The 15,882-nt window shown below is 47.2% G+C and overlaps 1 protein-coding gene across 7 annotated transcripts in view; it reads left to right on the top strand.

Moving 5' to 3' along the window:
• The window catches only part of EARS2 (glutamyl-tRNA synthetase 2, mitochondrial), a 34,905-nt gene extending 22,246 nt beyond the window's left edge, over positions 1 to 12,659 (top strand). For 2 of the 7 annotated variants that reach the window (XR_013411952.1, XR_001441680.3), the window contains 7 exons: positions 695 to 1,167; positions 3,267 to 3,375; positions 6,136 to 6,289; positions 6,401 to 6,531; positions 10,311 to 10,446; positions 11,225 to 12,165; positions 12,259 to 12,659. Coding sequence is in view for 2 of the 7 variants with exons in the window: in XM_077986565.1 (XP_077842691.1) it covers positions 695 to 1,167; positions 3,267 to 3,375; positions 6,136 to 6,289; positions 6,401 to 6,531; positions 10,311 to 10,446; positions 11,225 to 11,308 (1,087 nt within the window). In the remaining 5 variants the exon portion in view is untranslated. Of the gene's footprint in view, positions 1 to 694; positions 1,168 to 3,266; positions 3,376 to 6,135; positions 6,290 to 6,400; positions 7,074 to 8,623; positions 8,747 to 10,310; positions 10,447 to 11,224 lie in introns of those variants that run through there. The other 5 variants (XM_077986565.1, XM_001094523.5, XR_013411955.1 and 2 more) reach the window with 4 other exon arrangements.
• The last annotated feature ends 3,223 nt before the right edge of the window (positions 12,660 to 15,882 follow it).

Below are 15,882 nucleotides of genomic sequence, written 5' to 3'. Positions count from 1 at the left end.
CACTTTGAGTGGCCAGGACATCAATCATAGACGTTTGTCTTTTGATTCTGCACAAGGCTGGAGGTGGGTGGCTCCAGGATGAGACTAGCAGCGTAGGGATGCCAGGGCTCTATTTTGGCTTCTCTCTGCCTTCATTGCCTTCCCTCCCGCAATTGCAAGTAGCTGCGGCAGGTCTAAGCATGGTCCCCTCACAGGACAACATCCAAAGAGGACAGAAGTGGGGTAGTGGGAAATTTTAAGAAGGGATTTTCCTCCTGTGGCTGTCTCTCCTTGTCCTTTGGAGAGAAAAACCTTTCCCAGAACCTTAATTCTTCGTTACCCCCAAGGCGTGCTTTTCTTCACATCCTAGTGACTAGGATGGGGTTATATTCCTGCCTGGTCACTGGCATGGGGCAATAGGATCGCAAGATTGGCTATACCAATCAGGATTCAACCCCTCAGACTAAGCATTTTGCTATTTTCTTGTTAGCAAGGAAGAAGCATGGAATGGCTGGTAGATAGGCAGACATTCGTGTCTGCTACACCATGTTATCTCAGTTTTCCACACAACTGTATTATTATCCCCATTCTAGACTGAGGAAGCAGCTTGCAGCAGTAACTGACTTGCTTAAGGTCACACAGCTATGACAAAGGTAGGACTCTTGTCCATCATCCTGTCCATCAGCAGTACTCACGCTGCTCTGCTCCCCATCAGGTATGACAATAGGTGCCGGAACATGAGCCAGGAGCAGGTGGCCCAGAAGCTGGCCAAGGACCCCAAGCCTGCGATCCGCTTCCGCCTGGAGCAGGCAGCGCCAGCCTTTGAGGACCTGGTGTATGGCTGGAATAGGCATGATGTGGCCAGCGTGGAGGGAGACCCAGTCATCATGAAGAGCGACGGCTTCCCCACATACCACCTGGCCTGCGTGGTGGACGACCACCACATGGGCATCAGCCACGTGCTGCGAGGCTCCGAGTGGCTCGTCTCCACTGCCAAGCACCTGCTTCTCTACCAGGCCCTGGGCTGGCACCCACCCCACTTCGCCCACCTGCCCCTGCTCCTCAACAGGGATGGCAGCAAGCTCTCCAAGAGGCAAGGGGACATTTTCCTGGAGCACTTTGCTGCTGAAGGCTTCCTGCCCGATTCCTTGTTGGACATCATCACCAACTGTGGCTCAGGTTTTGCAGGTACCTGTCCACCTAAGTGGTCCCAGCAGCAGAGAGTGTGGCCAGGAGGAGCAGGGCTTTGGCTCAGATAGTCCTGCTGTTTGGTCCCAGCTTTGCCATCTACCAGCCGGGTGACCTTGGACAAGTTTATTCTTTTATTCAACAGATGTTTATTTTGCCAGATGCCGCATTAAGTGCTGGGGCTACAGTAGTGAGCACGATAGACATGATCCCTGCCCTCAAGGGGCTTATAGTTTCTGAGCCTCAGTTGCATATCTGGAAAATGGGGATAAGTGTGTACTTCATAGGGTTAGGATTCACTGAGCTTAGGAGTGTAAGGTACCGAGCCCAGCACCTGTCACACAATAAGCACAAAAAATGACAGACCCTATGATTATGACAATTATTGCTACTATTACAAGCATGTATGCTAACAGTATGACTAGAACTAATATGGATCTACTTTCTTTTTTTCCTTCTTCATTTTACTGCCAGATGAATCTAGTTTATTTCAAGCTGAGCACTTATCCATGGTCCAAGACTTAGACCTAAACCTTGAAGAAGCAAGCATCAGATAGGATGACCTGAAGGATTTCTGAAAATGTGTCCAGAATAGTCTGCCTGCTGGTCTCACTTCATTTAATACAACATACTGTTAAGGGGTAGATACATGTCTCCACTGTTCATAAGAGGATTGTGAAGCTCAGAGAAGCTGAGTAACTTGCCAAAGTCACGCACCTAGTGAGGGATATAGTGCTTTAGGCCTATGCCTGATCACGGTGCCTGCTGACTGTGTGGGACTGAGCTGTTGCTTACAAGAAGCAGCTCCCAGCACCATGGTTCTTAACTTTTTTTTTTTTGAAACAGAGTTTCGCTCTTGTACCCCAGGCTGGAGTGCAATGGTGCGATCTCGGCTCACTGCAACCTCCGCCCCCCAGGTTCAAGTGATTGTCCTGCCTCAGCCTCCCGAGTAGCTGGGATTACAGGCACCTGCCACCACGTCTGGCTGATTTTTGTATTTTTAGTAGAGATGAGGTTTCACCATGTTGTCCAGGCTGTTCTCGAACTCCTGACCTCAGGTGATCTGCCCGCCTTGGTGCTTGAGCCATTGCACCCGGCCTGGTTCTTAACTCTTGACTGTGCTTTGGAATCAACTAGGAAGCTTGTAAAATATGCCCAGACCCCAACCAAACCCAGTTGACTCAGACTCTCTGGTACAGCCAGGCAATGAGTGTACTGTTCTGCAGCTCGTGTCTTGAGAGTAATGGAAATGGGTTTAGCCTGATTGTTTTCAGACCCTTTTTTCATTAAAGACAGAACCCTTTCTGAAAATGAAAACCTATTCAGGCTCTAGATATATAAATAGCTAGAAGTGAAATCCCTTTGGGCAAAGTGGAATCGGGGGCCCAGGGCTTGCTTACTCAGCCTCCCTTATGTTTGAAAGTAGAAGGAGGGCGAGCGCAGTGGCTCATGCCTGTAATCCCAGCACTTTGGGAGGCCAACGCAGGAAGATCATTTGAACCTGGGAGTTTGAGACCAACCCAGGCAATATAGTGAAACTCCGTCTCTACAGAAAAATTTATTTATTTATTTATTTATTTGATGGAGTCTTACTCTGTTGCCCAGGCTGGAGTGCAATGGCACAATCTTAGCTTACTACAACTTCCGCCTCTCAGGTTCAAGTGATTTTCCTGCTTCAGCCTCTTGAGTAGCTGGGATTACAGGCGTGCGACACTACGCCTGGCTAATTTTTGTATTTTTAGTAGAGATGGGTTTCACCATGTTAGCCAGGCTAGTGTCGAACTCCTGACCTCATAATCTGCCCACCTCTGCCTCCCAAAATGCTGGTATTATAGGTGTGAGCCACCATGCCTGACCCTACAGAAAAATTTAAAAATTAGTCGGATGTGGCAGTATGTGCCTGTAGTTCCAGCTACTTGGAAGACAGGCTGGAGGATCACTTAAGCCTGAGAGTTTGAGGTTACAGTGAGCTATGATTGTACCATTGCACTCCAGCCTGAGCAGCAGAGCAAGATCCTGTCTCTTAAAAAAAAAAAGAGATAAAGTGGAAGGAGGAAGGGAGGGAGGAAGCTGAATGGCTAGGCCTCTCTTCTTTGCAGAGAACCAAATGGGCAGGACCCTGCCGGAACTGATCACGCAGTTCAACCTGACCCGGGTCACCTGTCACTCAGCCCTGCTGGACCTGGAGAAGCTCCCAGAATTCAATAGGTAAGTGGGGATCATGGAGATCCCCTGGTGGGAAAGGGCTTTCTTGCTCAAGACAGTCCCTACAACAGAGGGTATAATGGACTCTGGTACCTAATTCTGTGTGACCACGGCTAAATCACCTAACCTTTTTGAGCCTCTCTTTCCTCTTCTCTAAAATGGGATTAATAACAGTAGCAATCTTATATGATTGTTCTATGAAAGTATGTTGTATAGCCCTGGCACATACATAGTGCTCAGTAAATGGTATACATATATACATATATATATATATATATTTTTTTTTTTTTTTTTTTTTTTTGAGACGGAGTCTCACTCTGTTGCCCAGGCTGAAGTGCAATGGCACAATCTCAGCTCACTGCAACCTCTGCCTCCCGGATTCAAGCAATTCTCCTGCCTCAGCCTCCAAAGTAGCTGGGATTATAGGTGCCCACCACTACACCCGGCTGATTTTTTTGTATTTTCAGTAGGGATGGGGTTTCACCGTGTTAGTCAGGCAGGTCTCGAACTCCTGACCTCAGGTGATCCACCCGCCTTGGCCCCCCAAAGTGCTGGAATTACAGGCGTGAGCCACCGCGCCTGGCAGTACATATATATTTATCATTAGCGTTGTATTCCTAGCCACCCCTTGTGTGGACTCTGTTAAGAACCAAAGCCTGGAGAGGGGTATCTTCATTTTAGACTCACCTCCCCGCATCAGCCTTTCACCCAGCCAACACAGTGAGTGAGCACTGTCCAATGGCATCTACTTTATATTTCATGTATTTGATATTGCAAGTAGCTCTTCACTTGGAAACCTCCAAATATTGTTCCAACTCAAATCAGTGTTAACATGTCTGAGTCAAAGAGTATTAGTGTTGTCCAGGCATGGTGGCTCACACCTTTAATTCCAGCACTTTGGGAGGCCAAGGTTGGCAGATCACCTGAGGTCAGGAGTTCGAGACCAGCCTGGCCAACATGGTGAAACCCTATCTCTACTAAAAATACAAAAATTAGCTGGACATGGCACATGCTTGTAGTCCCAGCTACTTGGGAGGCTGAGGCAGGAGGATCACTTGAACCTGGGAGGCAGAGGTTGCAGTGAGACAGGATCACACCACTGCACTCCAGCCTGGGCAACAAAGTGAGATTCTGTCATTAAGAAAAGTTATTAGTGGTTAAGACCATCAGCCAGGTGTGCACCTGGGGTGAGGGTCTTACTGATACTTTGCCTAGAGCGCTGGTTTGGGGACACAGTATCCTCAGTGCATTTACTTGCATGAGCCCAGATAATTAACATCAGTTGCAGATATTTTAGGGCTGTTTATTTACTTCTTCCATCAGACTTATGATGAGGTCAGTTGCATGATTTTGCCCTGTTTTACATATGAGGAACCCAGGACATAGAGAGGTTAAGAAACTAGCCAAAGTTCACACAGTAAACAGTGGGCATCTTTTGAATGGGGCATTCAAGAGTGGATGTAGGCTGGGTGTGGTGGCTCACACCTGTAATCCCAGCACTTTGGGAGGCCGAGGCGGGTGGATCACCTGAGGTGAGGAGTTTAAGATCAGCCTGGCCAACATGGTGAAACCCCATTTCTACTAAAAAATACAAAAAAAAAAAAAGGAGAGCCCGATGTGGTGGTGGGTGCCTGTAGTCCCAGCTACTCAGGAGGCTGAGACAGGAGAATCACTTGAACGGTGGAGGTTGCAGTGAGCCAAGATTGCACCATTACACTGCAGCCTGGGCAACAAGAGCAAAACTCCGTCTCAAAAAAAAAATGCCACTTTCTATATATTTTAGAGGCTGGGTCTTGCCCTGTCACCCAGGTTGGAGTGCAATGATGACATCTCAGTTCACTGCAGCCTCAAACTCCCAGGCTGAAGTGATCCTTCCCCCTCAGCCTCTGGAGTAGCTGTCTACAGGTGTGTACCACCATGCCAGGCTAAGTTTATTATTTTTAATATTTTTTTGTAGAGATGGCATCTCACTATTGTTGCCCAGGTTGGTCTCAAACTCCTGGCCTCAAGTGATCCTCCCTTCTCGGCCTCCCAAAGTTCTGGGATTAAGCAAGTCACTGCACCTGGCCAAAAGCTTCTCCAGGTCCAATAGGGCTGAGTGGCAGGTGACCTGGGAAGCCAAGGTTGCAGTGAGCGGAGATTGCACCACTGCACTGCAGCCTGGGCAACACAGTGAGGCTCCATCTCAAAAATAAATAAATAAAAATAAAATGTCAGCTACTATTTTGAAAACACTGAAAACGTGGCTGGGCATGGTGGCCCACACCTGTAATCCTGGCACTTTGGGAGGCCAAGCTGGGTGGATTGCTTGTTGCCCAGCCTGGGCAACATAGCAAGACCCTGTCTCTACAAAAAATTAAGACATTAGCTGAGCATGGTGATATGTGTCTGTGGGCCCAGCTACTTGGGAGGGTGAGGTGGGAAGATCACTTGTGCCTCGGAGGTCTAGGCTGTAGTGAGCCATGATTGTGGTACTGCACTCCAGTCTGGGCAACAGAGCAAGACTCTCAAACAAAAACAAAAGCAAAACCCCTAAAAACAAAGCATGTCTCCAAGTTGCTTGGGACTTTCAGGCTATTTGTGACCTTAGTCACATCCATTTCTTTTTATAAATGTAAAGAGAATTCTACTTCTAGCTTGCGAAAGGGAGGGCTCATGGAACCTGATATGTCATTCTTCCAACTTCACCCTCTCCCCAGGGGAGAGACGGTTTGGGTGGGTTGGGGTGTTGACAGTAGGGCAGCCCCTTGATTTCTTCCGCAGGCTGCACCTCCAGCGGCTGGTGAACAATGAGAGCCAGAGGTGCCAGCTGGTGGAGAAGCTGCAGGCCCTTGTGGAGGAGGCCTTTGGGAGCCAACTGCAAAATAGGGATGTCCTCAACCCAATCTACATGGAGAGGATCCTCCTGCTGAGACAGGTGTGGTGTCAGGGGTCTGGGAGGCTGAGGGAGGGGCTACTGGGTGCTTCAATTCCTCCTCCCTTCCAGAGCCCTGTCGCTAGTGCATTCAATGACTGCCTCCTTCCCCAGGGTCACATTTGCCGCCTGCAGGACTTGGTGTCCCCAGTGTACTCTTATCTGTGGACTCGCCCTTCGGTGGGTCGAGCACAGCTGGACGCCATCTCGGAGGAGGTGGATGTGATTGCCAAGCGTGTGCTGGGGTGAGTACCCGCAGGCTGAACTCAGGATTCCACACCTTCCTTCCCCCTCGCCCTCCCATGGCTCCCTTTCCTTCAAGGTTAGGCTGTTGGGCCCCCAGCACAACCTCATGGCCAGTGAAAATGTGACCCTTCACTGGCTTTCATTGGTGGGAGGGCTTACCTGGAGGACCGGGCTTTCCCTGTACATAGGCCTGTGTTCACTGCTTGCACCAACCTGGTTGCATCCCAGCTCTGCCATGTACTCACCAGATTATGTCACCTTGCTCAGGCGGCTTCACTTTGGCCAAGTTACTGTACCTATTTGAGCTTCCTTTTCCTTCTTGGTAAGAGAGAGATGATGCTAATTCTTACTGTTAACAGTAATAACTTTCAATTACAAATGCAACCAAAGCTGACTTAGGCAAGAGGGGAATGATTGCTTATGTAGCTGCAGATGCTAGAAGAAGGGCTGCTGGAGGCACAGCTTAATGCAGGAGTCAGTACTCCATTACCAAGATTCGCTTTCTCTCTCTGCCTTTCCCCTTCTGCCCCTCCTCCCCGATGCTGACCACTTTTCCTGCAGAGGCTCTGTATCAGGTAACTAGAGGGCAAGTTTCTCTACCGGACAAAAGAAATGACAGCACACGTCCCCTGTGGAATTATATTTCTTCCTTATGTAGCAATCTGCAGGAAGTGGCTCAGGGCTCATCCTCCCACCTCAGCCTCTTGAGAAGCTGGGACTACAGGCACAGGTCACCACGCCCAGCTAATTTTTTTACTTTTTGTAGAGACAAGGTCTTGCCATGTTGCCCAGGCTGGTCTCAAACTCCTAGGCTCAAGCGATCTTCACGCCTCAGCCTCGCAGAGTACTAGGATTACAGGCGTGAGCCATGTGCCTGGCCGGGGCCTATTAGTTCTAATTCACCAGGATTCAGTGTCATAACTGCCTTTCTCCACCATGAGGCTGGATTTCAGATTTGCTCTGGGACTCCCTCTCGAGTCAGGAAAGCTGATATCCAAATGTTCAGGAGCTGCCAGATCACTAGAAATCCCTTCTATTCCCATGCCAAGCTCTGGGCCAGCTCTAGCGAGTCTGGAATTGCCATTTTTCCTAGCCTGGGGCCTGTCATTCTTTCATCAGCTCCTCGGCAGCCTGCTTCCCTGCAGTGCCACTGGGGAGAGTGTCTGCTTTTTTCTCACATTATATTTTATGTCTTCAGTATTTTATCTCCTGGATTTTGTAAATAGCAGTACTCATGTGACCCAGTTAATAATTGTCTCAGTCCGTAGGGTTGCTATAGCAAAATAACATAGACTGACGGCTTCAACAACAGACATTTCTTTCTCACAGTCTAGAGGCTAGAAGTCCAGGGTCAAGGTGCTGCTGATTCGATGTCTGGTGAGGGCCTTCTTCCTGGGCCCTTCCCTTTTCTGGCCCTTTGCTGTGTCCTCACATGGTGGAGGGATGGGGGACCTCTCTGGGGTGTCTTTTGTAAAGGCACTCATCTGTGCATGAGGGCTCTGCCCACATGACCTGATCACCTCCCAAAGCCCACACCTCTGAATACTGTCCCCTTGGGGGTTAAAATTTCAACATATGAATTTAGGGGAACACAAACACTCAGAACATAGAGATGATGCAGTAAGAATGATCACCCTTGTCTGAAATTGAAACTCATCTGCTTCAGTGCTGACAGTTAGTAAGGAAATCTGTCTGCACTGAAAGGCTGTTTCTTCAAATCACTTGTGAACCCAGTTCCCTGAGACAGTAGTGGTCCATACTGAGTTGACTTTGGAATGCAGTTGCCTGGACCATGTTTGAGCAGGCAGGGTCAGAATTGCCGTCACAGATCATCTGCACCAGGAAGATGTCCAGCCTCAGTTCCTCTTCAGTGTCTCCGCTTTGGAATCTCCAGTAATAACTGAGGAGAGGCTGGGTGCTGTGGCTCATGCCTGTAATCCCAGTATTCTGGGAGGGTGAATGGGAGCATCACTTGAAGCCAGGAATTTGAGACCAGCCTCGGCAACATAGCTTGACCCCATCTCTACAAAAAGTAAAAATAAAATTAGCCAGGTATGGTGGTGGGCGCCTGTGGTCCAAGCTGCTCAGGAGGCTGAGGTGGGAGGATCGTTTGAGCCCAGGAGTCTGAGGCTGCAGTGAGCTGTGATCGTACTACTGCATTCCAGCCTATGTGACAGAGCAAGATCCTTTCCCTTTAAAAAAAAAAAAATTAATGTTTTTGAAAAATGAGAGGAACTGGGAAGTTGCAGTGAAATATACTCATCCCCAGCCTATTCCCATCTCTTGACTAAGAATCAGGGCCAGGGCAGATTTTTGCAAGTCCAGTTCTAACTGATTGGAGAATTTCTCCTGAAACTAAAGCTTTTGGGGAGAGCATCTTGCTCAGCTGGACTGCCAGGATGTGGGGGTTGGTTGCTGGCCCGTTGGAATCCTAGAGGCTTCAATTTGTGGAAGAACAGCCATAGCAAGTTGGTGGCAGGACCATTGCTGGAGCTGGGTGGGGACTTCTGATTTCTTCTCTTCTTGGCTACGTCTCCAAAGAAGTCTCCCTCTACCAATATTAAAGCTATATTTCAGATAATTTCCCAGAAATTATCCATTCTATGTCAAATCTATTCCTAAGTTTCTTTTTTGTCGTGCCTGCAAGCAGACCTGTTTCTTTTAAGATCATTTTGTAATGTCTCAAAGCTCTTGAATGTACTTAACTAATTTCTTAAATTTTTAAATTCAAATACAAAATGTAATACTTGGCCAGGCATGGTGGCCCATGCCTATAATCCCAGCACTTTGGGGGGCCAGGGTGGGTGGATCACCTGAGGTTAGGAGTTTGAGACCAGCCTGATCAACATGGTAAAACGCTGTCTCTACTAAAAATACAAAATAAGCTGGGCAGGGTGGCATGTGCCTGTAATCCCAGCTACTCAGGAGGCCAAGGCAGGAGAATCACTTGAACCCGGAAGGTGGAAGTTGCAGTGAGCTGAAATCGTGCCATTGCACTCCAGCCTGGGCAACAGAGTGAGACTCCATCTCAAAAAAAAAAAAAAAAGTACTATTTCTGAATATTTATCATGTGTTCAGGCACTTGGTGCTTTATAACTCTTTTTAACTCTCTAGGATATCCCTGTGCAGGACAGATACTATTATTTATTTATTTTTTTATTTTGAGACAAAGTCTCACTCTGTCGCCCAGGCTGGAGTGCAATGGTGCTATCTCGGCTCACTGCAACCTCCTCCTGGGTTCAAGCAATTCTCCTGCCTCAGCCTCCTGAGTAGCTGGGACTACAGGCGCCCACCACCACCCTTGACTAATATTTTTGTATTTTTAGTAGAAATGGGGTTTTACTATGTTGGCCAGGTTGGTCTCGAACTCCTGACCTCAAGTGATCTGCCCGCCTCAGCCTCCCAAAGTGCTGGGATTACAGGCGTGAGCCACTGTGCCAGCCTCAGATACTATTATTCTCCCCACTTTACAGATGAGAAAACTGAGGCATAAAGATTGAATGACACAGAGGTAGCAATGAGTAAAGCCTCTTATGGCACCTCTTACCTCCCTGCATTGTGACCACTGGCTTCTCTGTGTGTGGTCCCTTGGTAGTTTTTCCTTCCCGACCTGGATAAGGGAGAAAGTGGTCAATATCTTCCTCATCTCCCTCAAAACAGGCTTGAACATTGGTTGTGCTGCTTGTACTGTAGCTGATCAATAACCTTCTGAAGCCCTTCCTCCCACCCACTTGCCATTGGCCCATGCAGACCCTGTAAACTGGCCCTCTTCTTCTAGGCTTCTAGAAAGATCTGGTATGAGCTTAACTCAGGATATGCTGAGTGGAGAACTGAAGAAGCTATCAGAAGGTCTGGAAGGCACCAAGCACAGTAATGTGATGAAACTCCTCCGGGTGGCCCTCAGTGGACAGCAGGTGAGGCAGGGACACAGGTTGGATTGTTCCCTGGAGCCCCTCATTGATCCTTTGAACTTGTTTCCTGGCAGGCACTGAGCTCAATGTTCAAGGTACAAGGATGAAAGAAATATGATCACTCCCCTCATTCAGTCAATCAACAGACACTATTGAGTACCTACTATGTGCAAGCATTGTGTTAGGTACAGTGGATACAGTATAGAATGAAACACACATTCATAATCTCTGCCTTCATGGGGTTTGCAGTTTATTGGGGATAACAGACCTAACAACAGCTTACTTAATATGGGAAAAACAGGCCAGGCATGGTGGCTCACACCTGTAATCCCAGCACTTTGGGAGGCCTAGGCAGTTGGATCATCTGAGGTCAGGAGTTTGAGACCAGCCTGGGCAACATGGTGACACCTTGTCTCTACTAAAATTACAAAAAATTAGCTGGGTGTGGTGGTGTGCCTGTAATCCCAGCTACTTGGGAGGGTGAGGCACGAGAATTGCCTGAATCTGGGAGGCAGAGGTTGCAGTGAGCCAAGATGGTATCATTGTATTCCAGCCTGGGCGATAGAGTGAGACTCTATCTCAAAAAAAAAGGCTGTGGTTGGGGGAGAAACAGGCTCCTAGGACCCATCCTTGTCCAGGGAAATAACACGAGCATGGATCCTCAGAACACAGGCAGCAGTGTGGGGGCTGGCCTGGGAATAATTTCTGCAGACTGAGGCTAAGCTTCAGTTCTTTAGGCAGTTTAAGGTAGTAAGGCAATATTTGCTCTTTTTGTTCTCAGCAAGGACCTCCTGTAGCTGAGATGATGTTGTCCTTGGGACCAAAGGAAGTGCGGGAACGGATCCAGAAGGTGGTTTCCAGCTAGGGAGAGGATGTGTCGGGCAATGGAGATCGCCCTGAGAACCTGTGAGCTTAGAAACAGCTTTCAGAGACCAGAAGGAGGACTGGGGCCTGTTGGGAAGTTTGCCGAAGGAACTAAGAGTGGAAACAATTTCTGGCTGCACACAAGTGCATTTATGGATCCACCACCGGCCCGTCCTTGTCAGCTGGCTGGGGTAGCCCAACCCATCTAACCTCCTTGACTCTGGAAAGGCATTCTCTGGGTCTGGTTTCTCACACATTACACAGCAGAGGTTTGGAGTTAGTTCATAGAAAAGCTAACATCCCGGAACAATGCAGAAGCCCTGGGTTTCAGTTTGCTGGGGTCCCCATAACAAAATGCCACAGAACCAGGTGGTTTAAACAACGGGGATTTATTTTCTTATATTTCCGGAGGCTAGAGGTTCAAGATCAAGGTGGCAGGCCTGGTTTTTCCTGAAGGCCTCTTTTCTTGACTTGCAGACAGCTGTCTTCTCACTGTGTCCTTGTGCGGTCTTCCCTCCATGCATACACATCTCTGGTTTCATTATGTGCCCAACGTTCCTCTTCTAAGAATACCAGTTGCACTGGATTTTAACTTTAACCAACCTCATTTTAACTTAATCACTTCTTTAAATGCTCATTCTCCAATAAAGTCTCATTCTGAGGTGCTGGGGGTTTCTCAACGTAAGAATTTAGAGGGACACAATTCAGCCTATAGAAGCTGGGCAGTGGGACTCATGGGTCCCAGTTCTCAGGCCCCAAGGACTCAGAGCAGTAAAGGATATGTGACACAAGCAGGGCTGAACTGGATGCCAGCCTTTCTTTGGGGTTGTAAAAGGAGAAGTGACTCCACTGCCAAGGGTAAGCGCTCTTGTCTTATGCTACCCTTTATTCTTGAGCCTTGGGGCAGCCTGTGTCTCCCTTCCCTAAACGTCATATGTTCCGTTTTTCCAGTCTTCCAGACCTGGTCCTTGGACTGGAGATCTCCACCCTGCCTATTTTGTGGCTTTCTCTTCAAATCCACCTCTTCCTTCCTCCATGACTTATAAGTCGTCATCTCTGCTGGTTTCTGAAATGAGATATGCTTCTTGGGGTCTTCAGTGAAGAGGAGTAGCAAGTGAAAGGAGGATGGTGGCGGGGTAGACAAACCCCTACAAGGCTTCTAGGCTTCCCCTGCATGGTAGCCAGCCTCTAAGTTGGCCCCCAAGCATCCCTGCCTTTTTCTATTCACATCCTTGTGTGGTTCCCTCCCCCATTGAATAGGCCTGACTTGTGTAACCGCTACACTATTGAAGAAATGGAGAGTTTGGCTTCTGAGGGTAAGTCGTGAAATACATCATGCCTTCTGTCTTGTTCTCTTTGATTGCTTACTTTGGGGGAAGTCAGCTTCCAGGTCATGAAAATACTTAAGCAGCCTTATGGGGTGCTCCACATGACAAGGGATCGAGCCTCCCACCAACAGCCATGGAAGTGCGCCATCTTGGAATCCGGTCCTCCAATTCCAGCCAAGCAGCCACATGACTGCAGTCCTGGCTGATCTCGTTTGTGACTCCGAGCCAGAACAACTCAGAGAAGCTGCCCTGGAATTTTCAGACACACATGAACTGTGAGATAGTGAATGTTTATTATTTAAAGCTACTTGGTTTGGGGATAATTTGCGCTCCAGCAGTAGACAATTAATATATTTATTTTGTCCAGGGGAGTGGAAAGGCGATTACAGAGTTTGTTGAGCCCCATAGAGTCCTAGTCTTTGCTTAAAGAATATACCAGTTCTTTCTGATACAGAATCCATTAAGTTCGTTGGTTGCAAACAATAGAAACCAGCTCTGCCTCACTTATGTTTATTGGAGGCCATAAGAGAGCCACAGCATCTACGGAAAAGCCAAAAAACCAGGTCTTGGAATAGACAGGAATTGGCTACAGGAGTTAATGGCCAGTCTTGTCTGAGTTCTTTGGTGGCAACACATGAACTACAACCGTTTTGCTGTTGTTAATTTCTCTGTGTTTTCCCCTCAGTTTTGGATAACTCTGCTCAAGGTTCAGATTCTGAGGAGCGAGTATCTGTTGGGGTAGCTGAGGTCTTGCTACCATTCCTTGGCCAGTAATAGGTAGTTTCACAGGGATTATATGCAACGGATGAAAAGTTGTTCCCAAGGAAAACTAGGGAGCTTTCTCCAGAAGATGTAATGGCAGAAACAACAAATAGCTGTTGACCACAGAAGGGGACAATAATAACAATATTTTAATTTATCGTGCATTTACATGAGCCTCACCCACTCCCAGGTGTCAGATAATGCTCATAAATGCCTTAATCCATCCTGAGATACTTTCTATCTCAGTAAATTTTTTTTATAACACTATGAGAGAAGCAGTATTTTTATTTTTCTGTTACAGATATGGAAACCGTGGCTCTGAAAAGTTAACTAAAGCTTTTGAGGCTATAGTACAAGGCAAAAACCAAGACTTAAACTCAGATCTGTGCAGATCCAGAGTCCAAGCTTAACCTGATCTACTGAGTTTTGTCAGAGCATGTGTTTCTAAGACATTAAGAATGGTTACAAGGAGCTCCTTGGCTCACAGTCAAGAGAGAGTTTTTAACAAAGTGAGTGGTCAAAATACTAAGTCGAATCTGGTATATCTACAATATGGATGAACCTCTAGGACTTCATGCTAAATGAAATGTTAGTCACAAAAGGACAAATACTTCCTAACGCTTTGTGAGGCAAAGGTGGCAGGCTTGTCAAAGGCCAGGAGTTTGAGACCAGCCTGGGCAACATAGTGAGATCCTGTCTCTACAAAAAACTTAAAACTTAGCCAGGTGAGGTGACATATGCCTGTAGTCCCAGCTACTTGGGAGACTAAGGTAGGAGGATCATGTGAACTGAGGAGTTAAGGCTGTCGTGAGCTATGAATGCACCACTGCACTCTAGCCTGGGCAACAGAGCAAGATCCTGTGTCTAAAAATGAATAGGCCGGGCACGGTGGCTCACGCCTGTAATCCCAGCACTTTGGGACGCCAAGGCAGACGGATCACAAGGTCAGGAGATGGAGACCATTGTGGCTAACATGGTGAAACCCCGTCTCTGCTAAAAAATACAAAAAATTAGCTGGGCATGGTGGCAGGTGTCTGTAGTCCCAGCTACTCGGGAGGCTGAGGCAGGAGAATGGCATGAACCCAGGAGGCGGAGCTTGCAGTGAGTGGAGATCGCGCCACTGGACTCCAACCTGGGCGACAGAGTGAGACTCCATCTCAAAAAAAAAAAATGAATAAAATAAAGTTAAAAGGATAGATACCATAAGATTCTACTTATTCAAAATACTTAAAATAATCAAAATTATAGAGGCAGAAAGTAGAATGGTGGTTGTCAGACTTGGGGAGGCAGAAATGGGAAGTTACTGTTTAGGGTATAGAGTTTCAGTTTTACAAGATGAAAAGTTACGGGGGTGGATGGTGGTGATAATTGCACAACATTATAAAGATATGTAACGCCACTGAACTGTATACTTAAAAATGACTGAGATGGTAAATTTTATGTTTTTCTGTATTTTACCATAGTTTTTAAAAAATACTAAATTAGAGCTGGGCATGGTGACTCACACCTATAATCCCAACGTTTTGGGAGGCCAAGGCAGGTAGATCACTTGAGGCTGGGAGTTCAAGACCAGCCTGGCCAACATGGTAAAACCCTATCTCTACTAAAAGTACAAAAATTAGCCAGGTGTGGTGGCTCATACCTATAATCCCAGCTACTTGGGTGGCTGAGGCACAAGAATCTCTTGAACCCCCCAGAAGGGGAGGTTGCAGCGAGCCAAGATCACACCATTGTATTCCAGCCTGGAGAACAGAGCGACACTCTGTCTCAAAAAAAAAAAAAAATTAATAAAAAAGCGAAATTAATAAAGCTGCTGCTACTTCTTCCTCATGTGGAGTGTGCTGTGCTATGTTGAAAGCAGCTCCAGGCGTCTTGTCTTCTGTTTGGGGGTTTTGCTCAGGATCAGTAAGACTAGTTTATTGTTTTGTTTTGTTTTGTTTTGTTTTTTTAAGAGAGAGGATGTTGCTCTCTTGTCCAGACTGGAATGCAGTGGCACAATTATAGCTCACTGCAGCTCTAACTCCTGGGCTCAAGAGATCCTCCCATCTCAGCTTTCTGAGTAGCTGAAATCACAGGTGTATGCTACCACACCTGGCTAAGTAAAAGTGTTTGAAGGAATTTCATACATTTTAAATAACCTCAAGCCCATCCCCGGTGTTTTGAGAGTATACTGCAGCGGTGAAGGGCACAGAGGCTGTCTAGATTCAGAAACATTCTGCCCCTTATTCACGTGTGACTTTCTGTACCTCAGTTTCCTTGTTTGCAAAATAGGGATAAGAATTGTACCTGTCTCAAAGAGTTGTAAGGATTGGAATAGATAATATATATGAAGTTCTTTTTTTTTTTTTTTTTTTTTTTTGAGACAGAGTTTCACTCCTGTTGCTCAGGCTGGCATGCAATGGCACGATCTCGGCTCACTGCAACCTCCGCCTCCCAGGTTCAAGTGATTCTCCTGCCTCAGCCTTCCAGGTAGCTGGGATTACAG

This window comes from Macaca mulatta, chromosome 20 (assembly GCF_049350105.2).
Source record: "Macaca mulatta isolate MMU2019108-1 chromosome 20, T2T-MMU8v2.0, whole genome shotgun sequence".
Classification (NCBI taxonomy): Eukaryota; Metazoa; Chordata; class Mammalia; order Primates; family Cercopithecidae; genus Macaca; species Macaca mulatta.
Note: the sequence above shows the minus strand (reverse complement) of the source record. Positions and strands in the feature narration are given on the sequence as shown.